The following is a 24,594-nucleotide window of genomic DNA, read 5'->3' on the forward strand; positions in this document are numbered from 1 at the left end:
TTTCTGAACATAACGCGCCAATGTAAACTGATATTTTTGGATATAAATATGAACTTTATCGAACAAAACATACATGTATTGTTTAACATGAAGTCCTATGAGTGCCATCTGATGAAGATCATCAAAGGTTAGTGATTAATTTTATCTCTATTTCTGCTTTTTGTGACTCCTCTCTTTGTCTGGAAAATGGCTGTATGTTTTTTGTGACTAGGTGCTGACCTAACATAATCACATGTTGTGCTTTCACCGTAAAGCCTTTTTGAAATCGAACACTGTGGTTGGATTAAGGAGAAGTGTATCTTTAAAATGGTGTGTAATACTTGTATGTTTGAGGAATTTTAATTATGAGATTTCTGTTTGATTTTGGCGCCCTGCACTTTCACTGGATGTTGGTCAGGTGGGACGTTAGCGTCCCACGTACCCTAGAGAGGTTTAACAAGATATTTGTGGAGTGGTTGAAAAACGAGTTTTAATGTCTCCAACCTAAGTGTATATAAACTTCCGACTTCAACTGTATATATTTTTTTACATAATGATATTATTCATAAACACTGTTTCTGCCTTTTGCGTTTTTCACAATTGCATTCTGTAGCAAATGCTTTACAGAATGCCATTATAACATCAATTTAAATCCCCAGCACAGCAAGCCATTAGTAGGCCTACTCAGCTTTTGTGTTTAAAAGTTTTAATATAGTGGTGTCTACTCTTCTTATGTACAGATTGTTATGGGACCAGACCAGTCCTCTTCAGGATTGTGAGACCTCCTCTCTGAGAGTTATAATGAGTTATCAGCAGGGGGCTGAGGGTGGAGCCATCCCTACAAGGATCTTGATGAGACCATGGACCCTGATATGAAGAGGTGTGTGTGTGTGTGTGTGTGTGTGTGTGTGTGTGTGTGTGTGTGTGTGTGTGAACCTCCCGGGTGGCGCAGTGGTCTAGGGCACTGCATTGCAGTGCTAGCTGCGCCACCAGAGTCTCTGGGTTCGCGCCCAGGCTGGGCTGGGTTCGCGCCCAGGCTCTGTCGCAGCCGGCCGCAACCGGGAGGTCCGTGGGGCGACGCACAATTGGCATAGCGTCGTCCGGGTTAGGGAGGGTTTGGCCGGTAGGGATATCCTTGTCTCAGTATGTAAAAAAAAAAAAAATAATGTAATAAAATGTATGCACTCTACTGTAAGTCGCTCTGGATAAGAGCGTCTGCTAAATGACTAAAATGTAAAAATGTAAAATGTGTGTGTGTGTGTGTGTGTGTGTGTGTGTGTGTGTGTGTGTGTGTGTGTGTGTGTGTGTGTGTGTGTGTGTGTGTGTGTGTGCGCACAAGTGCTTATTGAAGACTTTTAGATTTGTATCCTATTATATAAGTAATGTATTTTTAGAAGGATACAGAGTTACTGCACAGTATATTTAACTGAAAATATAAAAGATTTGGTTAGCGTAAATGACTGAGGACAAACCAAGGGCCAAAGTTAGTTCACTTCTGTAATGCTGCATTTGATTTGATTTGTCTCGTATTATTAGCAGTGTCCATCCAGAGAGAGACGAGTCTGTTTCCTCTGGTTGTTTATCAATGAAGAGTGGTGAATCAATGGATCCCCCTCTTCATTTCAAAGAGGGGGCCACTTCACAAAGAAAAGGATGAGTTTCTAGATGTTACCAGGAAATAGAACAGTTATCTAATACATGTAGTTGTCTAGAAGAGGAGAAGAAATGAGGAGAGGAGAGTTTCTACATGTTACCAGGAAATAGAACAGTGATGTTATACATGTAGTTGTCTAGAAGAGGAGAAGAAATGAGGAGAGGAGAGTTTCTACATGTTACCAGGAAATAGAACAGTGATGTTATACATGTAGTTGTCTAGAAGAGGAGAAGAAATGAGGAGAGGAGAGTTTCTACATGTTACCAGGAAATAGAACAGTGATGTTATACATGTAGTTGTCTAGAAGAGGAGAAGAAATGAGGAGAGGAGAGTTTCTACATGTTACCAGGAAATAGAACAGTGATGTTATACATGTAGTTGTCTAGAAGAGAAGCTTCAATTCACATTACTGCTATTCACATATTTCACATATTTAGAACCATCTCTATAATTAAGTGATAATGCCAGAGAAGCCGGTGTTTGGAGGATATGTTTGCATGGGTGTTGTTAGGCCCGAACAGCAGCTTCGAGGGCATTATCACTGTTATACAACGGGTTACCAACATGTTCAAATAATGATTTACATATTTTCATTAAAAACTTTATTTTAATCAATTTATTCATACTATTTCATTCTTCCACAAGATATAGTCCCGACACAAATCTAGTGTTGCTACCCAAGCCGGTTGGTCGTTCGTTCTATCGGTTCTGTTGCCAGACCCAGTAGTTCGTTCTAAATGTTCCATAGCCATACTGGCTGGTAACGTTCTTATCCTTTGCTTTCTAGCAAGCCTCAATATGTAGAACCATCTGTATAATTTAGAAATAACTACCTATAAGTCTAATTCTTCACTTATCACATGGTTTACTGTTTCACAAATTTGAAAATGTTAATGTTGCAGACTGCAGAGTAAACTTCACAGAAAATATTATGTCCATCAATATATTTGATTTATGGATAAAGTACTGTTTCGTTTCGTTCGTTCGTTCATTTGTTCCTGTTCCTGCGTTCATGTTTTTGTGTTCTCAAGTTCAGGTCTGTTAACGTCGTTTATTATTTTGTAGTTTGTTTAAGTGTTTTTTCCGTCTTCGTTTACTTAATAAATAGTATGTATTCAAACCACGCTGCATATTGGTCCGATCCTTGCTCCTCCTCAGACGAGGAGGAGGACGAGCGTTACAGTTATATTATCATGATAACAGATAGTTATAGGTAGGTTACCATGTGTTATATTATCATGATAACAGATAGTTATAGGTAGGTTACCATGTGTTATATTATCATGATAACTGATAGTTATAGGTAGGTTACCATGTGTAATATTATCATGATAACAGCTAGTTATAGGTAGGTTACCATGTGTTATATTATCATGATAACAGATAGTTATAGGTAGGTTACCATGTGTAATATTATCATGATAACAGATAGTTATAGCTAGGTTACCATGTGTTATATTATCATGATAACAGATAGTTATAGGTAGGTTACCATGTGTTATATTATCATGATAACAGACAGTTATAGGTAGGTTACCATGTGTTATATTATCATGATAACAGATAGGTAGGTTACCATGTGTTATATTATCATGATAACAGATAGTTATAGGTAGGTTACCATGTGTTATATTATCATGATAACAGACAGTTATAGGTAGGTTACCATGTGTTATATTATCATGATAACAGATAGGTAGGTTACCATGTGTTATATTATCATGATAACAGATAGTTATAGGTAGGTTACCATGTGTTATATTATCATGATAACAGATAGTTATAGGTAGGTTACCATGTGTTATATTATCATGATAACAGATAGTTATAGGTAGGTTACCATGTGTTATATTATCATGATAACAGATAGTTATAGGTAGGTTACCATGTGTTATATTATCATGATAACAGATAGTTATAGGTAGGTTACCATGTGTTATATTATCATGATAACAGATAGTTATAGGTAGGTTACCATGTGTTATATTATCATGATAACAGATAGTTATAGGTAGGTTACCATGTGTTATATTATCATGATAACAGATAGTTATAGGTAGGTTACCATGTGTTATATTATCATGATAACAGATAGTTATAGGTAGGTTACCATGTGTTATATTATCATGATAACAGATAGTTATAGGTAGGTTACCATGTGTTATATTATCATGATAACAGATAGTTATAGGTAGGTTACCATGTGTTATATGATCATGATAACAGATAGTTATAGGTAGGTTACAATGTGTTATATTATCATGATAACAGATAGTTATAGGTAGGTTACCATGTGTTATATTATCATGATAACAGATAGTTATAGGTAGGTTACCATGTGTTGTATTATCATGATAACAGATAGTTATAGGTAGGTTACCATGTGTTATATTATCATGATAACAGATAGTTATAGGTAGGTTACCATGTGTTATATTATCATGATAACAGATAGTTATAGGTAGGTTACCATGTGTTATATTATCATGATAACAGATAGTTATAGGTAGGTTACCATGTGTTATATTATCATGATAACAGATAGTTATAGGTAGGTTACCATGTGTTATATTATCATGATAACAGATAGTTATAGGTACAGTAGGTTACCATGTGTTATATTATCATGATAACAGATAGGTAGGTTACCATGTGTTATATTATCATGATAACAGATAGTTATAGGAAGGTTACCATGTGTTATATTATCATGATAACAGATAGTTATAGGAAGGTTACCATGTGTTATATTATCATGATAACAGATAGTTATAGGAAGGTTACCATGTGTTATATTATCATGATAACAGACAGTTATAGGTAGGTTACCATGTGTTATATTATCATGATAACAGATAGTTATAGGTAGGTTACCATGTGTTATATTATCATGATAACAGATAGTTATAGGTAGGTTACCATGTGTTATATTATCATGATAACAGATAGTTATAGGTAGGTTACCATGTGTTATATTATCATGATAACAGATAGTTATAGGTAGGTTACCATGTGTTATATTATCATGATAACAGATAGTTATAGGTAGGTTACCATGTGTTATATTATCATGATAACAGATAGTTATAGGTAGGTTACCATGTGTTATATTATCATGATAACAGACAGTTATAGGTAGGTTACCATGTGTTATATTATCATGATAACAGACAGTTATAGGTAGGTTACCATGTGTTATATTATCATGATAACTGATAGTTATAGGTAGGTTACCATGTGTTATATTATCATGATAACAGACAGTTATAGGTAGGTTACCATGTGTTATATTATCATGATAACAGATAGTTATAGGAAGGTTACTGTTGCGTCAAAAAACAGAACACTCAAAACATCAGCACAATGGCAGCTCTTCCTTTGAAGAACTCCAGGCCTCAAGAGGGCAGATAACCCAAAAACACGGGAGGAACTAAAAAATTGAGCCAGGATTTCTGGAGGGACTACTTTTACATGCGCACCTGGCAGATAAGCATGGGTATAAAATGTTTGGTCCTCAACATACACACAGCTCATTGTTCAACCCTAAAGACTCAACTGGTATGTAATGTTTGGAATTATTTATTATGTTGCATCCAGTGCTTAGCACAATTTACATGTTTAACTCTGGTAGGAGTGGTGACTTCTTTTGTTGTGGATATTTCTGACTGCAGAAGTAATTGCTAGAAGTGCTAGATTAAATTGTTTAAATGTTTACTTTATTCAATGCCATGCTTTGTTGCTGTGTCATGCATTGTTTAGTGTAAAATAATGCATGTTTATTCTCTGTTTAAGGTTATCAACCTATTGCTATTCCTATTCCCTATTCCCTATTCCCTATTCCTTATTCCTCTGTCATTCAACTACTCTATTCAACAAATCAACTGTTTCAACATATTCAACAAATGGCATCAAAACCATAATAAAACACTGGAAAGGAATTGAGTTGTCCCTTTGCATCCTTCACGGGTTGAGCAAGCCATTTTCAAGTTTGGGCAGAGCTGAAATAATTATAACACCTAGACAACTTGACAGTTACCATGTGTTATATTATCATGATAACAGATAGGTAGGTTACCATGTGTTATATTATCATGATAACAGATAGTTATAGGAAGGTTACCATGTGTTATATTATCATGATAACAGATAGGTAGGTTACCATGTGTTATATTATCATGATAACAGATAGTTATAGTTAGGTTACCATGTGTTATATTATCATGATAACTGATAGTTATAGGTAGGTTACCATGTGTTATATTATCATGATAACAGATAGTTATAGGAAGGTTACCATGTGTTATATTATCATGATAACAGATAGTTATAGGTAGGTTACCATGTGTTATATTATCATGATAACAGATAGTTATAGGTAGGTTACCATGTGTTATATTATCATGATAACAGACAGTTATAGGTAGGTTACCGTGTGTTATATTATTAGGCCATTATGTGTTAAACTGAATGGATCAGGTTCTTTTGATCAATGTATTTGATAAATGTTATATCCAATTCCCATCCAGGCCAGGAGAGGTGGTCTGTGATATCTGCTCTGAGGTCCAAGCTGTGAAGTTCTGTCTGACCTGCAGTGTGTCCTACTGTGAGACCCACATCAGACAGCACTATACAATACCTAAACTAAAGAGACACACACTGGTGGAGGTGACTGGAGACCTGGAGGAGAGACTCTGCCAACATGACTACAGTCCTCTGGAGGTGTTCTGCAGGACAGACCAGATGCTGATCTGCAGTCAGTGTGCAGAGACAAACCACAAAGGACATGATACCACCCTTCTTAAGATAAAGACATCTGGAAGACCGGTAACTACTGGTTTGTTTTCATTCTCTTCATTGCCTGATTTACAGTATTTGTTGGATAAAGAGGGGTTAATATGTCAAGATCAAAACAACATGTTTCATAGAAATTATTGACTCTTCACAGCCTAAGAGTTTTGATGGAGACCAACACACAACGTTGACCTCAGATGATGGTAGGTATATGTGAAAACAGAATACACCAAAACAACTTTTTTTTAATTTAAATCTTAATTTAAGAGTATACATTTAGTAAGATATCAATTGTTGTCCCTTAACTACTGGTAATGAATAGTACACATTTGTGTTTGTAATTTTGTCAATAAAGTCTGTTTTTTTCCTCTCATTATTCCTTCACCAGTGCTGCCCCCTCCTGGTGACTTTCAGGTCCTGTTGCTGACATTAGATTCTGTGTCTCTGAGCTGGAGTTCTCCTCTGGGGCTGACAGGACCACAGACATTCAGAGTGACTTGGGGGTGTGATGGTGAAACAAGCTCAACAAGAGTGAAAAATGTGTATCATCTTAAAATAAGCAGTCTCAAACCTGGTAAAAAGTACGACTTCAGTGTGGCTAGAGAGGGAGAAGATGGCAGACAAAGCAGATGGGTCTCAGCATCTTTATTCACAGGTATTTAAACAAAACAAAAATGATTTAACCTTTATTTAACTAGGCAAGTCAGTTAAGAACAAATTCTTATTTACAATGACGACCTACACCGGCCAAACCCGGACGACGCTGGGCCAATTGTGGGTCGTCCTATGGGACTCCCAATCACGGCCGGTTGTGATACAGCCTGGAATTGAACCAGGATGTCTGGAGTGACGTCTCTAGCACTGAGATGCAGTGCCTTAGACCACTCTGCCATTCGGGAGCCCAGAGTTTGGTTTTAATCATGTTGTACTGACGTACTTTGTGTCTTAAGAGAGATATTGTTAAGGATCTTGTTAAAACATGATTTATGTTCCAGTGGTCCCACCCAGAGATTTAAAGGTAGACCATTTGAAAGATACCTCCTTCACTCTCCACTGGTCCAAGGCTGAAGGAATGGAGGAAGTCCCACAACGCTTCCTCATATCCTACTGTAGACCAGGAACAGACCTCCATGCAGAGAATACTAAAGACTGCCACACAACATTCTCAAACCTGCAACCTGGTACTCAGTACACTGTCAGCATCTCAACTGTGCTGAACAATGGGGAAGAGAGTGAACCAGTCTATACAACCAGCTGCACTAGTAAGAGATCTACCTTCTTATTGCTGTTCATCTGTGTTAATCTACCTCACCTTGTTACAGCTCATCATCTCTTTACCAGTAACCAGAACAGACATGCTGTTACATTACACATCAACTTTGGTTGTGACTTCTGTCTTAACTTATTTCTTCCCACATCAAAAGCAATTGCAGACATGTTTATCCCTGGACTTATTCTATATTTTCCTCCTGTAGTATATTTGTAGAGTTAAACTGTAGCCCTGGAAATAATGTATTTTCCCTTAGTACTTCCTGCTCCAGACCAGCTGACTGTTGACTCAGTGGACACCACATCAGCTGCTGTTAGCTGGAACCAGCCACCAGGATTGAACCAAACCCAACATCATTACCAGATCTCCTACCACTGTCCAGGGACAAAACCACACATCACTACCACATCTTCACACAGCATCACTCTCTCTGACCTGCAATGTGGTACTCAGTACTCAGTCCCTGTCTGCACTGTGCTGGAGAATGGAAAGCAAAGTCAACTGGTGTCAACAGCCCTCACCACAAGTAAGGAAGTACCCTACTATAACCGGTGTCAAGTATTAAAAGTGTAGGCCTTGATTCATAAATAATTCCACTTATTCATAAAGTCATCCATTTGTTTATAAGTTTATATTCTACCGACCATAATTTGCATTAAGTTTATATTCTGCTGACCATAAATGTTAGTCGTTGCAGCCAAGAAGCCGTGTTCAACTGAAAAAGCAGGGAAACTACTACAATGAGTGTGATGTTTCCGTTTAAGAAAGAATGGGACAGCACTAACATAAACTACAATAGAACTCTGAGGACTCAAGGATGCTCGATTTCTTTCATGGGTGATGTCGTCCTTCTGTTCACTTTGTGGATTGAACATTATTTTACAGAAAAGGGCAGTTTATCAATGTGCTAACAGGAAGAACATAAAGCTTAAAGTTATGTCAAAGGTAACAAGTGTCCTTCTAATCTAACAGAACATAAGGTCCGGATTGTTCTGGTGGGGAGGACTGGAGCTGGGAAGAGTGCATCAGGAAACACCATCCTGGGGAGGAAAGATTTCTCAAAGTTTTCCTCTATTTCTCTAACAAAAGACTGTAACAAGGTTCAAAGGAAGGTGGATGGGCATAGTGTAACTGTTATTGACACCCCAGGGTTGATTGGTACTACATTGTCCAATGAGGCGGGACTGAGAAGGATTGCTCTGTGCATCTCTCTCTCCGCTCCTGGTCCCCATGTGTTCCTGGTTGTGATCCAGCTGGGAAGATTCACTAAAGAGGAACAGAGAACTCTGGAGATGATTCGGAAATTCTTTGGTGATGAAGCATCCAAATACACCATGGTTCTCTTCACACATGGAGACCTTCTTGATGATGATGATGTAACAATTGAAGACTTCCTGCTTGGAAATCCACGTCTGAACAGTTTACTTTCCCAATGCAAGGGGGGATATCATGTCTTTAACATCTATGATAGGAATTTCTCCCAGGTCACTGAGCTGCTTGAGAAGATAGACAAGATGGTTGAGATGAATGGAGGACGCCATTACACCACTGAGATGTTCCAGAAGGCTGAGAGCGATTGAAGAGGAGAAGAACAGGATCATGAGAGAGAATAAAGAGAAGATACGCAGAGAGGAGGAGAAACTGAAGAAAGAAAAAATGAAACAAGAGGCCCGGGAGAAAGAGCTTAAAGAGAAGAATGAGAGGATCCTGAGAGAGAACAAAGAGCAGTGTTATATCTAGATAACAGAATGGCTTTATTATCCCAGTAACATAGTGTTATATCTAGATAACAGAATGGCTTTATTATCCCAGTAACATAGTGTTATATCTAGATAGCAGAATGGCTGTATTATCCCAGTAACATAGTGTTTTATCTAGATAACAGAATGCCTTTATTATCCCAGTAACATAGTTAAATCTAGATAACAGAATGCCTTTATTATCCCAGTAACATAGTGTTATATCTAGATAACAGAATGGCTTTATTATCCCAGTAACATAGTGTTATATCTAGATAACACAGTAACATAGTGGTATATCTAGATAACAGAATGGCTTTATTATCCCAGTAACATAGTGTTATATCTAGATAACAGAATGCCTTTATTATCCCAGTAACATAGTTATATCTAGATAACAGAATGGCTGTATTATCCCAGTAACATAGTGTTATATCTAGATAACAGAATGCCTTTATTATCCCAGTAACATAGTTATATCTAGATAACAGAATGGCTGTATTATCCCAGTAACATAGTGTTATATCTAGATAACAGAATGGCTTTATTATCCCAGTAACATAGTGTTATATCTAGATAACACAGTAACATAGTGTTTTATCTAGATAACAGAATGGCTGTAATATCCCAGTAACATAGTGTTATATCTAGATAACAGAATGGCTTTATTATCCCAGTAACATAGTGTTATATCTAGATAACACAGTAACATAGTGGTATATCTAGATAACAGAATGGCTTTATTATCCCAGTAACATAGTGTTTTATCTAGATAACAGAATGGCTTTATTATCCCAGTAACATAGTGTTATATCTAGATAACAGAATGGCTTTATTATCCCAGTAACATAGTGTTATACTGTAAAACTTGAATTGAATAGCCTGGGTGTTTATTTGTTTAAATCGCTGGACACAACAGGCACTTATTAGAGACAGACTTCTATTTGAGCCAGGTGTCTATTTCCTTAATGAACACAGCTTTTACTCATTTGCGTAGTTAATTGTTTCATTCCAGCATTTTTTTTCAATTTCTTCATTTCCTGCACTGTTATTTATACACTGTTCCACGTTTATTTTGTCTTAGTATGCCTCTATTTCGAGAGAAAAAAACTTCCTTGACAGAATAAATATTATTGTCTTTGACTGTGCATTTTCGGCAGTTCTTACTTTCACCACTAGAGGGTTATCAGACGATTTATTGTGGTCTGTACTTCCTAAATTTTATTTTTGTGCTTGACATTTAGCTAGCAGTTCTCTGCTGTTAGCTAGCAGTTCTCAGCTGTTAGCTAGTAACCAATGGCTAGCAGTTTCTTGCTGGCGGTAAAAACTGATGATTTCCATCATTTGTTAAGAGTCATTACTTTATTATTTATTGTAACAACTTCATGGTAACCTCACAAACTCCATAATTTCTCCCCGTGGGAGAATAATATTAAAAACAACACAGACTATGGAGGGTTTTACGCACATCCACACTTTTAACCGTAGCTGGACAAAGATCCAATATAAACTGAAAGGGAGAATGTCCACTCACCGTTATACTGCACCCAAATATGTTTTATGAACATAATCGGAACCATTTTACATGTCAGATCACATTCACACATCTCCAGAAGTTGCATTGCATGCGTGCCATGGACGTTGTCACCATAAACCCAGGAAGGTGAATCATTCGAGTAAGTTTGCTTGCTTTTCGTTTGATTTTAATAAATGAATCAGTTTTTTAAAATGTCAACAACAATAAATACATGTGAAACATAATTAATCAAATTGCCAGGATGAAAAAGACACGAAGCATTGCTGTTGAACAAGCCTTCGTTATACTAGGCCTAGGTTAAGGGTAGCCTACGGTAAAGTGAAAGACTACAACATGACTCTTCTTGACCAAAACATAGAACTGACCATTCAAAGATTTCAGACATGACAACCATAAATAACTCATAGTATAAATGATGACATCACATCAAAAAGTCAGAAGCCAAGCCAGTCACTTCAACAATGAACTTGTGAAATACATTTAAAATCTTGCAATTCCAATATAATGTCACCAAGATCCATTGGCTTTATAATTTCAATATACAGTATAATATAATTTAATTAAACTGCTTACTTGGGGTATAGTCTTCAGTTTTAATGTTAGACAAATATGAGGATACAATGTCCATAAACATCTTGATGGCCATAGTGGAGTTTGGAGATGACTGTTTGAGGTTGTGGACAGGTGTCTTTTATACTGATAAGTTCAAACAGGTGCCATTAATACAGGTAACGAGTGGAGGACAGAGGAGCCTCTTAAAGAAGAAGTTACAGGTCTGTGAGAGCCAGAAATCTTGCTTGTTTGTAGGTGACCAAATACTTATTTTCTACCATAATTTGCAAATAAATTCATTAAAAATCCTACAATGTGATTTTCTGGATTTTTTCCCCTCATTTTGTCTGTCATAGTTGAAGTGTACCTATGATGAAAATGACAGGCCTCTCTCATCTTTTTAAGTGGGAGAACTTGCACAATTGGTGGCTGACTAAATACGTTTTTGCCCCACGTACCTACTGTACATTGTGAAAGGCTTTTGTATTTTTGTAAGAAGAGAACATCTAAGTCATCTTATAACATTAAGATGCATTAATGGCTACTTTAGTTGCATGTATGTTAAAAGATGGATTTATTTAAGTTAATTATTCGATTGTTTGTTGTTTATTTGTCAAATGTAAAGAATTAATATATCAAAAATCTCAGCATTCCTTTTGTGGAGAACAATGCATATCAAATGATTTATGTACTACTTATCATCAAATGAACAAAGATATAATGCTTAACATTGAAATACTTTCAAAATAAAAACTGTTTATTGGCATTAAGTTTATTTTACTTAATTCCCTCCTACTGTAGATGGGGGGGGGGGGGGGGGGGGGTACAGCCTGCGGGTCGTATCCGGCCCGCCGGGGACTTAAATCCGAGACGCAGATTTTTTTTTAATTCGTGGTATCCAATTGGTAGTTAGTCTTGTCCCATCGCTGCAACTCCCGTACGGACTCGGGAGAGGCGAAGGTCGAGAGCCGTGAGTCTTGACACAATGCTTCTTGACACAATGCCTGCTTAACCCGGAAGCCAGCCACACCATTGTGTCGGAGGAAACACCGTACACCTGGCGACAGTGTCAGCATGCATGCGCCCTGTCCGCCACAGGTGTGGCTATGGGACAAGGAAATCTCGGCCTACTAAACCCGGACGATGCTGGGCCAATTGTGCTCCGCCTCATGGGTATCCCTGTCAAGGCCAGCTGTGACATAGCCTGGGATCGAACCTGGGTCTGTAGTGATGCCTCAAGCACTGCGATTCAGTGCCTTAGACCGCTGCGCCACTCGGGAGGCCCCTGCAAATTGATTTTAACAAACAATTGCTCGCCCCAAAAATGCGTCCCTCCGTTGAATTTCAAGATCCCGATGTGGCCCTCGAGCCAAAAAGGTTGCCCACCCCTGCTGTATATACAAATATTTGTTCATATTTTAAGTTAAAATAAATATTTATTCTAATAGTTTACCTACACGGTAGGATGAATACCCAACATCTACCTTCTATTATACATTCATACCATGGACCTTTCTCTGTTCAAATACTGATCAATAATTACAAAATCATTTATAATTGTGTGGCTATCAACAAACTGCATGAGAAGTGCTTTAAAAATAAATGTTTTATTAGAATGTACGTTATGCAATTAAAACATACGTGAAGCATTGTTAGGGATTGTTTCCATAGCAATGAAAATAAGTAAGAACAAATACAACAACAAATGTGGGAAAGTGAGTGAGAGAAGAGAGGAAGAGCATGTTGAGAGAAAGAAGTGAATTTATGTTGATATTAGGGGATTCTACACTATCAACAGATTGAAACAGTCATGTTGACTCCATACATCTTAATGCATCCCTTCACTTCTATCATGTCTGCTGTCTCTGCCAACATCAGCTCCACAAAGTCACTCTGCCGCCACCTAGAGGGGAAATGCCATTGACTGAAGCAGAGTGGGATTAGTGAAGGAGAAAAACAGATAACATTTATGGTGGTACAAAGTCTCATGAACCCAACCTGTTTTAAAGGAACACATTTCATACACTACAGTTTCTAGAGCTCTGTTTACACTCAATGTTAGCAGAGAACTGGCATGGAAAGTCCATCTAGTCGGTCAAGAGGAAATGGCACCGGGTGGGCTTCTCAGATATGTATAAACAATTTGACATTAACATGAACTATATGTAGTTGATTGTTAAAGTGATTGTTACATGTACCACTAAACCTTTACCTTCCTGATAGGTATTTCATCTTATTCATTGTTTCTAATACGTTTCTAACGTATTTTGTAATTAGTCAATGTTTTACTGTTGTTGATCAAACAGTTAACGTGTCATTGAAAGTGACCCTCAGTCTACCGTCAAAACGGTGCCAGGGAGAATGGCAAAGATTGTGAAAGGTTAAGATATACTGTGCATGTAGACAATTCAACTTGAAACTATTCAAGGAACATTAATATGCTCTGGTAATTATTCTATTGTTGATCTTCATTTGATTTTTACATATATTTCAGTCCATAGAGAGTAAAACAATGTGCGACATAAGAGTGTTTGTGACAATCATGTCAAACTGTTGTTGACATCAGAGCCTTCATGCAGGGACCAGAGGAGAGGGCTGGAGACCCCTTATCAAAGCAAACGGAGACTCCAATGGAACCTGTTGGCTCTGCAACGAAAGCATTAGACGAATTATTAGTAGTTTACAACGCAAGAACGCAATGAGCTATGTGTTGTCCAGTGTACTTGCACTACACAATTATGTAAAATTATACCACCCAAAATGTAACTTCACCTGCGTTCTTGTGTTGCGTATTTACATACATTAGCCATTAGTTAGTATGCGTTATGTCACTATTTATAAAGCACAGCTTTTTGAGAATTCACATAGTGGGTTATGTTTTTGCATTTGGCAATGCAACCTTCAGACGGAGCTGTTATTTCACCCTTTATACATCCGTTATAGGTGTATAAGTACAACACCGTTATAGGTGTATAAGTACAACACCGTTATAGGTGTATAAGTACAACACCGTTATAGGTGTATAAGTACAACACCGTTATAGGTGTATAAGTACAACACCGTTATAGGTGTATAAGTACAACACCGTTATAGGTGTATAAGTACAACACCGTTATAGGTGTATAAGTACAACACCGTTATAGGTGTATAAGTATAACACCGTTATAGGTGTATAAGTACAACACCGTTATAGGTGTATAAGTACAACACCGTTATAGGTGTATAAGTACAACACCGTTATAGGTGTATAAGTACAACACCGTTATAGGTGTATAAGTATAACACCGTTATAGGTGTATAAGTACAACACCGTTATAGGTGTATAAGTACAACACCGTTATAGGTGTATAAGTATAACACCGTTATAGGTGTATAAGTACAACACCGTTATAGGTGTATAAGTACAACACCGTTATAGGTGTATAAGTACAACACCGTTATAGGTGTATAAGTACAACACCGTTATAGGTGTATAAGTATAACACCGTTATAGGTGTATAAGTACAACACCGTTATAGGTGTATAAGTACAACACCGTTATAGGTGTATAAGTATAACACCGTTATAGGTGTATAAGTACAACACCGTTATAGGTGTATAAGTACAACACCGTTATAGGTGTATAAGTATAACACCGTTATAGGTGTATAAGTATAACACCGTTATAGGTGTATAAGTACAACACCGTTATAGGTGTATAAGTTTAACACCGTTATAGGTGTATAAGTATAACAACGTTATAGGTGTATAAGTACAACACCGTTATACTGAAAGATTGATTGTTTATTGAATCATTTAAAAGTAAATGCTGCCTACAGCCCACATTAATATGCAAAATATGAATTGTTGATATTTCATTCATCAATACATGATTGTGTTTCTATCTCAGCCTTGGTATAAGGCCTGAGATAAACTGGCGATTATAAACTAGCTGGTTCCAGCTCTGAGGTTAATTGGCTATTATAAACTGGGTGGTTCGGGCTCTGAATGCTGATTGGGTGACAGCCGTGGTATATCAGACTGTATACCAGGTGTATGACAAAACATTACTTTCTACTGCTCTAATTATGTTGTCAACCAGTTTATAATAGCAATAAGGCACCTCGGGGGTTTGTGGTATATGGCCAATATACCACGGCTAAGGGCTATATCCGGGCACTCAGCGTTGTGTCGCGTTTAAGAACAGCCCTTATCCATGGTACATTATATTGGCCTTATATCACACCCCATCGGGCCTTAATGCTTAATGATGTCATGTTCATCACACAGCAATATTGTAGCCTACCCATACTGTCAGACTACATGTCTATTTACTTTTGAGCATGGTTAACTATTTAATGAGCGATTGATAAATGGTAGTTGTGATGAAGAAGTACTTCACTGGCTGCGGGCAGCATTTGGTAAGAGAAAACACACACTCATCTCCCCCTCCCTGCTCCGTTTTCAGCTCCGTTAGCAATGTGGTGAGACACAAGTTAACCAGCGATCTCAGTTCATACGTTACACACATTACTATGTCAATGGCGATGGGGTTATGTAGCCCCTGGCTATCCATGTCTCCGCATCTGTATTCACAGGTAAAGAGTTTGCTTTTAATCCAGATTCCTGTTCCTGTGGCTTCCTCAGGGTGAACAGTCTTTAGACATAGTTTCAAGCTTTTATTCTGAAAAATGAGCGAGATTTATCAAATCGCGTCAGTGGATGGCCGATGTCCTTCCATTAGTTCATGCGCGCAACACCGGTAGCTAGACATTTTCTTTCTCTCCAGTATTGAATAGTTTACAGTCCGGTTGAAATATTATCGATTGTTTATGTTAAAAACAACCTGAAGATTGATTATTAAAAACGTTTGACATGTTTCTACGAACTTTACGGATACTTTTGGAATTTTCGTCAAGCCTTGATGACCTGCCTAAGGCTGTGGAATACTGAACATAACGCGCCGAACAAATTGAGTTTTTTTTATATAAAAATAATCTTTATTGAACAACAGGAACATTTATTGTGTAACTGGGAGTCTCGTGAGTGCAAACATTCGAAGATCAAAGGTAAGCGATTAATTTTATTGCATTTCTGACTTTCGTGACCAATCTACAGTGCTGCTAGGTGTTCTTAATGTTTTGTCTAGTGATCGATAAACTCACACAAACGCTTGGATTGCTTTCGATGTAAAGCATATTTTCAAAATCTGACACGACAGGTGGATTAACAACAAGCTAAACTGTGTTTTGTTATATTGCACGTGATTACATGAGTATAAATATTTGTAGCAATGTTTTTGAATTTGGCGCTCTGCAATTCAGCGGTTGTTGATGAAAATGATCCCGCTAAAGGGATCCGTGCGTCAAGAAGTTAAATCATATCAAATCAAATCAAAGTTTATTTGTCACGTTCGCCGAATACAACAGGTGTAGTAGACTTTACAGTGAAATGCTTACTTACAGGCTCTAACCAACTCTAACCAACATAGCATGGATATTGCCATTGAGGGTTTCCACTATTTTAAAGTAGTCAATTGGGTGGGGATTTCTATGGGTTGTAGCTTCAGTGGCGCTGCCCACAATGTCACAAACGCTAAGATGGCACAGATATAAAGATCAGTCCTCTATCTATCTCTATGGCTACAGTCTTTGTGCTCCAACCTACACTAAGGCAAGGCAACACAACGACGAATGGGAGACCTCTGCCGTTTCATGCTGGGTTCATAGCCAACAAGTGTCTCAGTGTTCAAGAAAATTTGATCTGAGGAGAATGTTTGTCCACTCATACAGGGGTAATAAAGGCTTTTATTTTTATTTATTTAATTTTGATTTAGCAGGGGGTGCTTCACCACCCTCAGCATTTCTACAAATGTGTTTACATCCCTGTTAGTGAGCATTTCTCCTTTGCCAAGATAATCCATCCACCTGACAGGTGTGGCATATCAAGAAGCTGATTAAACACCATGATAATTACACACTAAAATGTGCAGTTTTGTCACACAACACAATGCCATAGCTGTCTCATGTTTTGAAGGAGCGTGCATTTGGCATGCTGACTGCAGGAATGTCCACCAGAGGCTGTTGCCAGAGAATTGAATGTTAATTTCTCTACCATAAACTGCCTCCAATGTTGTTTTAGAGAATTTGTCAGTACGTCCAACCAGCCTCACAATCACAGACCACGTGTAACCACTCCACATCTGGCTTCTTCACCTGCAGGATCGTCGTAGGGGAGGGTGCTGAGGAGTATTCATATTTGTAATAAAGCCCTTTTGTGGGGAAAACTCATTCTGATTGGCTGGGTCTGGCTCCCCAGTGGGTGGGTCTGGCTGCCAAGTGAGTGGACCTAAACCCTCCCAGGCCCAACCATGGCTGCGCCCTTGCCCAGTCATGTGATATCCATAGTTTAGGGCCTAATGAATTTATTTCAACTGACTGAATTCTCATATGAACTGTAACTCAGTAAAATTGTTGAAATTGTTGCATGTTGCATTTATATTTTTGTTCAGTGTACATGGGAGATGTGAGTTACAGGCTATACCAAGTGTCTTGTCCTCAGGTAGACGCCACATTAGCATAGCCATTACCAAAAATAAAAGAAAACCATCAGAGTTGATACATGTGCATCTAGGTATACTTCTATGGGTGAGTCAACATATTTCATATGATTTAATGCATGTTATTATTATTATTTATTATTAACACTTAGAAACACTCTTATAAAAAGGGTTTCAAAAGGGTTCTTTGTGGTGGGATAGGGTTCTACCCCAAATATTTTTTGAAAGAAAGGGTTCTTTGATTGTTTGGAAGGCCAAACGGATTCTACATAGAAGCCTTCTGAAACACTGTAGTGCCCTCAAAGCTCATCAATAAGCTAAGGACCCTGGGACTAAAGACCTCCCTCTGTAACTGGATCCTGGACTTCCTCTCAGGTTGCCCTCAGGTGGTAAGGGTAGGTAATAACACATCCGCCACTCTGATCCTCAACTGAGGGGCCCCTCAGAGGTGCGTACTCAGTCCCCTCCTGTACTCCCTGTTCACTCATGACTGCACGGCCAGGCACGACTCCAACACCATCATTAAGTTGGCATATGACACAACAGTGTCTGACACAACAGCCTGATCAACGACGAGACAGCCTATAGGGAGGAGGTCAGAGACCTGGCAATGTGGTGCCAGGACAACAACCTCTCCCTCAATGTGATCAAGACAATGGAGATGATTGTGGACTACAGACAAAAGGAGGACAGAGCACGGCCCCATTCTCATCGATGGGGCTGTAGTGGAGCAGGTTGAGAGCTTCAAGTTCCTTGCTGTCCACATCACCAACAAACTAACATGGTCCAAGCACACAAAGACAGTCGTGAAGAGGGCACGACAAAACCTATTCCCCCTCAGGAGACTGAAAAGATTTGGCATGGGTCCGCAGATCCTCAAAAGGTTCTACAGCTGCAACTGCTCGGCCTCCGACCGCAAGGCACTACAGAGGGTAGTGCATACGGCACAGTACATCACTGGGGCCAAGCTTCCTGCCATCCAGGACCTCTATACCAGGCGGTGTCAGAGGAAGGTCGTAAAAATTGTCAAAGACTCCAGCCACCCTAGTCATAGACTGTTCTCTCTGCTGCCGCACGGCAAGTGGTACCCGAGCGTCAAGTCTAGGTCCAAGAGGCTTCTAAACATCTTCTACCCCCAAGCCATAAGACTCCTGAACATCTAATCAAATTGCTACCCAGACTTTTTGCACCCCCCCCCTTTACGCCGCTGCTACTCTCTGTTATCATCTATGCATAGTCACTTTAATAACTCTACCTACATGTACATATCACCTCAATTACCTCAACTAACCGGTGCCCCAGCACATTGTATATAGTCTCGTTATTGTTATTTTATTGCTGCTCTTTAAATACTTGTTACTTTTATTTCTTATTCATATTCATATTTTTTTAACTGCATTGATGGTAAGGGCTTGTAAGTAAGAATTTCACTGTAAGGTCTACACTTGTATTCGGCGCATGTGACTAATAACATTTGATTTCACACATATTATCCAGATACTATTAGCACGGGTCTAGAGCAGCTTCCTACCAGAATGAGCTTTAGGTGAAGCAGATGAACCTGTAGCAATATAACTTCAACAGCATTTAACATGAGATGCTCTCTAAGCTTTACAGGAATATGGTCACTCCTTTGTGACAGCAACTGTGAGCTTATTACAGTATTATAGACACTATGTCCTGGGATTTCCTATGATCTTCTATGTAGAAGAACCACTTACCTTCTACAACTCTTGTGTAGCTTGTGAGCATCAAACATGTTACATGTGTGTGAGAGTCTCATCTTTTCATATGTAGCTTTTAATAGTTTGTAGCTCAAACCATTCTGACAGCTCTACCTAAGTCCCCGTTAATCACACAGACTAATGGTTGGTATCAACAGATGCAGAATACATAGAATCCAATGGTACAACCCAGAATTCTGTAGCTCAAACACACGTTGCTTAAAAGGGGTTAGTAGTCCAAAATCAAGCCGGCGTTATGGTGGTACTGATTGGGTTAAACTGAATGGATTAGGTTAAATGTTATTTCCAATTCCCACCAGGCCAGGAGAGGTGGTCTGTGATATCTGCTCTGAGGTCCAAGCTGTGAAGTTCTGTCTGACCTGCAGTGTGTCCTACTGTGAGACACACATCAGACAGCACTATACAGTAGCTAAACTAAAGAGACACACAGTGGTGGATATGACTAGACACCTGGAGGAGAGACTCTGTCAGGAACACCACAGAGCTCTGGAGGTGTTCTGCAGGACAGACCAGGTGCTGATCTGCAGTCTGTGTTCAGTATCAAAACACAAAGGACATGATACCATCTATGATGGGATGAAACAAGCTGGGCGACAGGTAGCTGATTTCCCCCTCATTTTATTGAGTGGATAACTGAATATACTTATTACAGAAGATTATGCATTTGCTAGTACTGTTTATGCAAGTTCATGCTACAAGCTTTATCATTGCTTGTTTTGCAACATAAACATTTAGTTTTTTCAATGAAAAGATTGTTTCTTACTCTGTTTCCACTGTCAAGACTTTTGATGGAGAGCAACACTCTCGAACCGGATCAAAACCCTCAGCAGTTCCTCATATCTTACTGCAGCCCAAGAACAGAAACTCAGGCAGCATACACTGACGACTGTCACAAGACACTCTCTGACCTACGACCTGGTACTCAGTACACCATCAGTGTCTCTACTGTACTGAACAATGGGGAACAGAGTGAACCCATCTCTACAACCATCTGCACTAGTAAGGCCTGCACTTGCCGACTTGTCGTAAAATTGTTTCAAAAACGAATATCGGAAACTAGTACCAATTGTCACATATCATAGACAGCAAGCTACTCAATTTACTACTGGGGGTGGAAGTGGAACAATCTGAACTAGTGGAAATGTTCCACTTCAAACCCCTCCTTGTTTAGTCTAAAGAATCAGTGAGTACTAATTGAAAGTGTAGGCCTCCTTGTTTAGTCTAAAGAATCAGTGAGTACTAATTGAAAGTGTAGGCCTCCTTGTTTAGTCTAAAGAATCAGTGAGTACTAATTGAAAGTGTAGGCCTCCTTGTTTAGTCTAAAGACTCAGTGAGTACTAATTGAAAGTGTAGGCCTCCTTGTTTAGTCTAAAGAATCAGTGAGTACTAATTGAAAGTGTAGGCCTCCTTGTTTAGTCTAAAGACTCAGTGAGTACTAATTGAAAGTGTAGGCCTCCTTGTTTAGTCTAAATAATCAGTGAGTATTAATTGAAAGTGTAGGCCTCCTTGTTTAGTATAAATAATATGTGTATTAATTGAAAGTGTAGGCCTCCTTGTTTAGTCTAAAGACTCAGTGAGTACTAATTGAAAGTGTAGGCCTCCTTGTTTAGTCTAAATAATCAGTGAGTATTAACTGAAAGTGTAGGCCTCCTTGTTTAGTCTAAATAATCAGTGAGTATTAACTGAAAGTGTAGGCCTCCTTGTTTAGTCTAAAGAATCAGTGAGTATTAATTGAAAGTGTAGGCCTCCTTGTTTAGTATAAATAATCAGTGAGTATTAACTGAAAGTGTAGGCCTCCTTGTTTAGTATAAATAATCAGTGAGTATTAACTGAAAGTGTAGGCCTCCTTGTTTAGTCTAAAGAATCAGTGAGTATTAACTGAAAGTGTAGGCCTCCTTGTTTAGTCTAAATAATCAGTGAGTATTAATTGAAAGTGTAGGCCTCCTTGTTTAGTATAAATAATCAGTGAGTATTAATTGAAAGTGTAGGCCTCCTTGTTTAGTATAAATAATCAGTGAGTATTAACTGAAAGTGTAGGCCTCCTTGTTTAGTCTAAAGAATCAGTGAGTATTAATTGAAAGTGTAGGCCTCCTTGTTTAGTATAAATAATCAGTGAGTATTAACTGAAAGTGTAGGCCTCCTTGTTTAGTATAAATAATCAGTGAGTATTAACTGAAAGTGTAGGCCTCCTTGTTTAGTCTAAAGAATCAGTGAGTATTAATTGAAAGTGTAGGCCTCCTTGTTTAGTATAAATAATCAGTGAGTATTAACTGAAAGTGTAGGCCTCCTTGTTTAGTATAAATAATCAGTGAGTATTAACTGAAAGTGTAGGCCTCCTTGTTTAGTATAAATAATCAGTGAGTATTAACTGAAAGTGTAGGCCTCCTTGTTTAGTATAAATAATCAGTGAGTATTAACTGAAAGTGTAGGCCTCCTTGTTTAGTCTAAAGAATCAGTGAGTATTAACTGAAAGTGTAGGCCTCCTTGTTTAGTCTAAAGAATCAGTGAGTATTAACTGAAAGTGTAGGCCTCCTTGTTTAGTCTAAATAATCTGTGTATTAATTGAAAGTCTAGGCCTCCTTGTTTCTTAAATGTTTCCACTGATTCATTAAGTTATCATTTATTTGCTTGAAGTGTATAGTCTATAGACCATAAATGTTAGTCGTTGGAGTCCAGAAGCAGTGTGAAACTAAAAATGCAGTTTATTGTATTGACTTATAGAGAAAGAGAACCTCTGCAAAATTGACTAATCTTGAGAAATGTTTCAGTAAAATAGTTTTCCCTCAACAAAATGAAAGCCTACTAACATGGGTGATGCCGTCCATTCTTCCTCTCACATTGTGTAAGGAAAAATATGACAGACTGCATAAAGGTCAAAGGTGAGGTGAATGGGCAATTGGTCACTGTTATCAAGACTCCAGGTGTGTTTGACACCAACTGTACCAAAGGGGAGGCAATGAGAAAGATATCAAAGTGCATATTTCTGTCTGCTCCTCGTCCCCATGTGTTGCTGATTGTGATCCAGCTGGGTAGATTCACACCTGAGCAGAAGGAGATACTGAAGATCAATCAGACAACCTTTGGAGAACGGGCTGCAAACTAAACAATGGTCCTATTTACCCATGGAGATCGTCTCAGGGGAACGTCAATTAAAGACCATGTGGATGATTCTCCAGATCTTCAACATTTCATAAAACAATGTCATGGGGGATATCATGTCTTCAACAACAGAGATCAGAATCCCTCTCAGGTCATTAAGCTGCTTGAGAAGATTAACAAGATGGTGAAAAGAAATGGAGGAAGATACTACACCAATGAGATGTTACAAGAAGCTGACAGAAAGATTGAAGAAAATAAACAGGATCCTGAGAGAGAACAAAGAGAAAAGACGCAAAGAGATGGAAGAACTGAAGGAGAAGTTGGAAGGAGAGCGTCTAATGGAAGAAGAAGGGGAGCTGAAGGAAAAACATGAAAGAGAAGCTACAGAGCAAGCTGAAGCATATGCATCATCTTTGAGCTGGATTGGTGCTATAACTGAAGCAGTTTCTGGACCAGTTGTTGGACCAAAGGTCGAGTCGGTGTGGGGGAAGTATTGGAGCTAGAGTAGTAGATAGATGCAGGACTCAATGAAAAAGTCCATAGTTAACAGCGCTGTACATTGTACAAATTGTTTGACTTTATTATTTGATATATTCATATATCAGTCAATGTTCTGACTTTACTTAGTGTCTCTGCCTTGCCTGTTCCTGTTCACTGCTGGAGAACAAGCCACTACACCAATGAGATGTTTCAAGAGGCTGAGAGGGGGAAGTAGTAAAACAAGATGAATGCTATGAATCTGTAACATTACTGTCAGTCATTGTTCTGACTGGATGGTTGGTTGATTTCATAAAAAGATCTCAGCATTCTTTTACAAAAATGCATGTAACATATATCTTAATTCATCTGCTAAACATCAAACAAAGATGTACACGATTTATCATGTATAGTATTTTTAAAATAATAGTTTATAAGAAAAGCAATTATTGAATACATTTAGTTAAAATGCTGGTGATTGTTGCTATATCAACTAAAATAAATATGAACAAATAGAGTGAAGTAAAGGGACAGATGGAGGGAGAGAGAGAGATGAGGAGAGAGGGAGAAAGGTGTAGAAAGAGCAGGTTGAGAGAAAATATGTTCTGTATTTTAATCTCTGTGACCAATCTCTTTATATCATAGACACATAATATAATGAATATTGGGTTTCTGTACCTCTTTGAAAGAAATCATCCCTTCACTCCTTCACTCCTATCATGTCTGACATCTCTGACATTTCAGGACCTATCAGCTCCAAAAAGTCCTCTGCCGCCACCTAGAGGAAGAAAAGAGTGATTCCAACTGTCACAGGGATGACAAAATGCTGATAAGAATATCATGATTCAATATGTGTTATTTCATAGTGTTGATGTCTTCAATATTATTCTATAATGTAGAAAATAGTGTTTTTTAAATAATAAAACTTGAATGAGTACGTGTGTCCAAACTTTTGACTGGTATTGTAAAAATATTCTGCAGGACCTAACATATCATACAAAATGGATGCTATAATACTCAATTGTGCACAACTTTCAGGGACCTGTTTTGGCTCTTGAGCACTACTTTCAAAACTACTGTCTGAAACTATACAAAAGCATTGCTTTAACGGATAACATAATGTAGCACTTTGAACATAATACATGAAAAGCACTTTACAAAAACAATTATTATTATTAGAATGTTACAGTTCTACAGCAAAAACATACAGTGT

The 24,594-nt window shown here is 38.2% G+C and overlaps 1 protein-coding gene and 1 pseudogene across 1 annotated transcript; both read left to right on the forward strand.

Annotated features, from left to right (window-relative positions):
* Positions 1–4,997: 4,997 nt before the first annotated feature.
* Positions 4,998–8,713, forward strand: LOC129841136 (fibronectin-like). Its single transcript, XM_055909262.1, has 6 exons — positions 4,998–5,191; positions 6,160–6,457; positions 6,579–6,627; positions 6,813–7,079; positions 7,420–7,686; positions 7,951–8,713. The coding sequence occupies exons 2-6, from the start codon at positions 6,374–6,376 to the stop codon at positions 8,265–8,267; spliced, it is 984 nt and encodes a 327-aa protein (XP_055765237.1). The 5' UTR covers positions 4,998–5,191; positions 6,160–6,373; the 3' UTR covers positions 8,268–8,713.
* On the forward strand, positions 8,528–23,407 carry LOC129841033 (GTPase IMAP family member 7-like; annotated as a pseudogene).
* Positions 23,408–24,594: the final 1,187 nt, after the last annotated feature.

The sequence above is a fragment of the Salvelinus fontinalis genome, chromosome 42 (assembly GCF_029448725.1).
Source record: "Salvelinus fontinalis isolate EN_2023a chromosome 42, ASM2944872v1, whole genome shotgun sequence".
Taxonomy (NCBI): Eukaryota; Metazoa; Chordata; class Actinopteri; order Salmoniformes; family Salmonidae; genus Salvelinus; species Salvelinus fontinalis.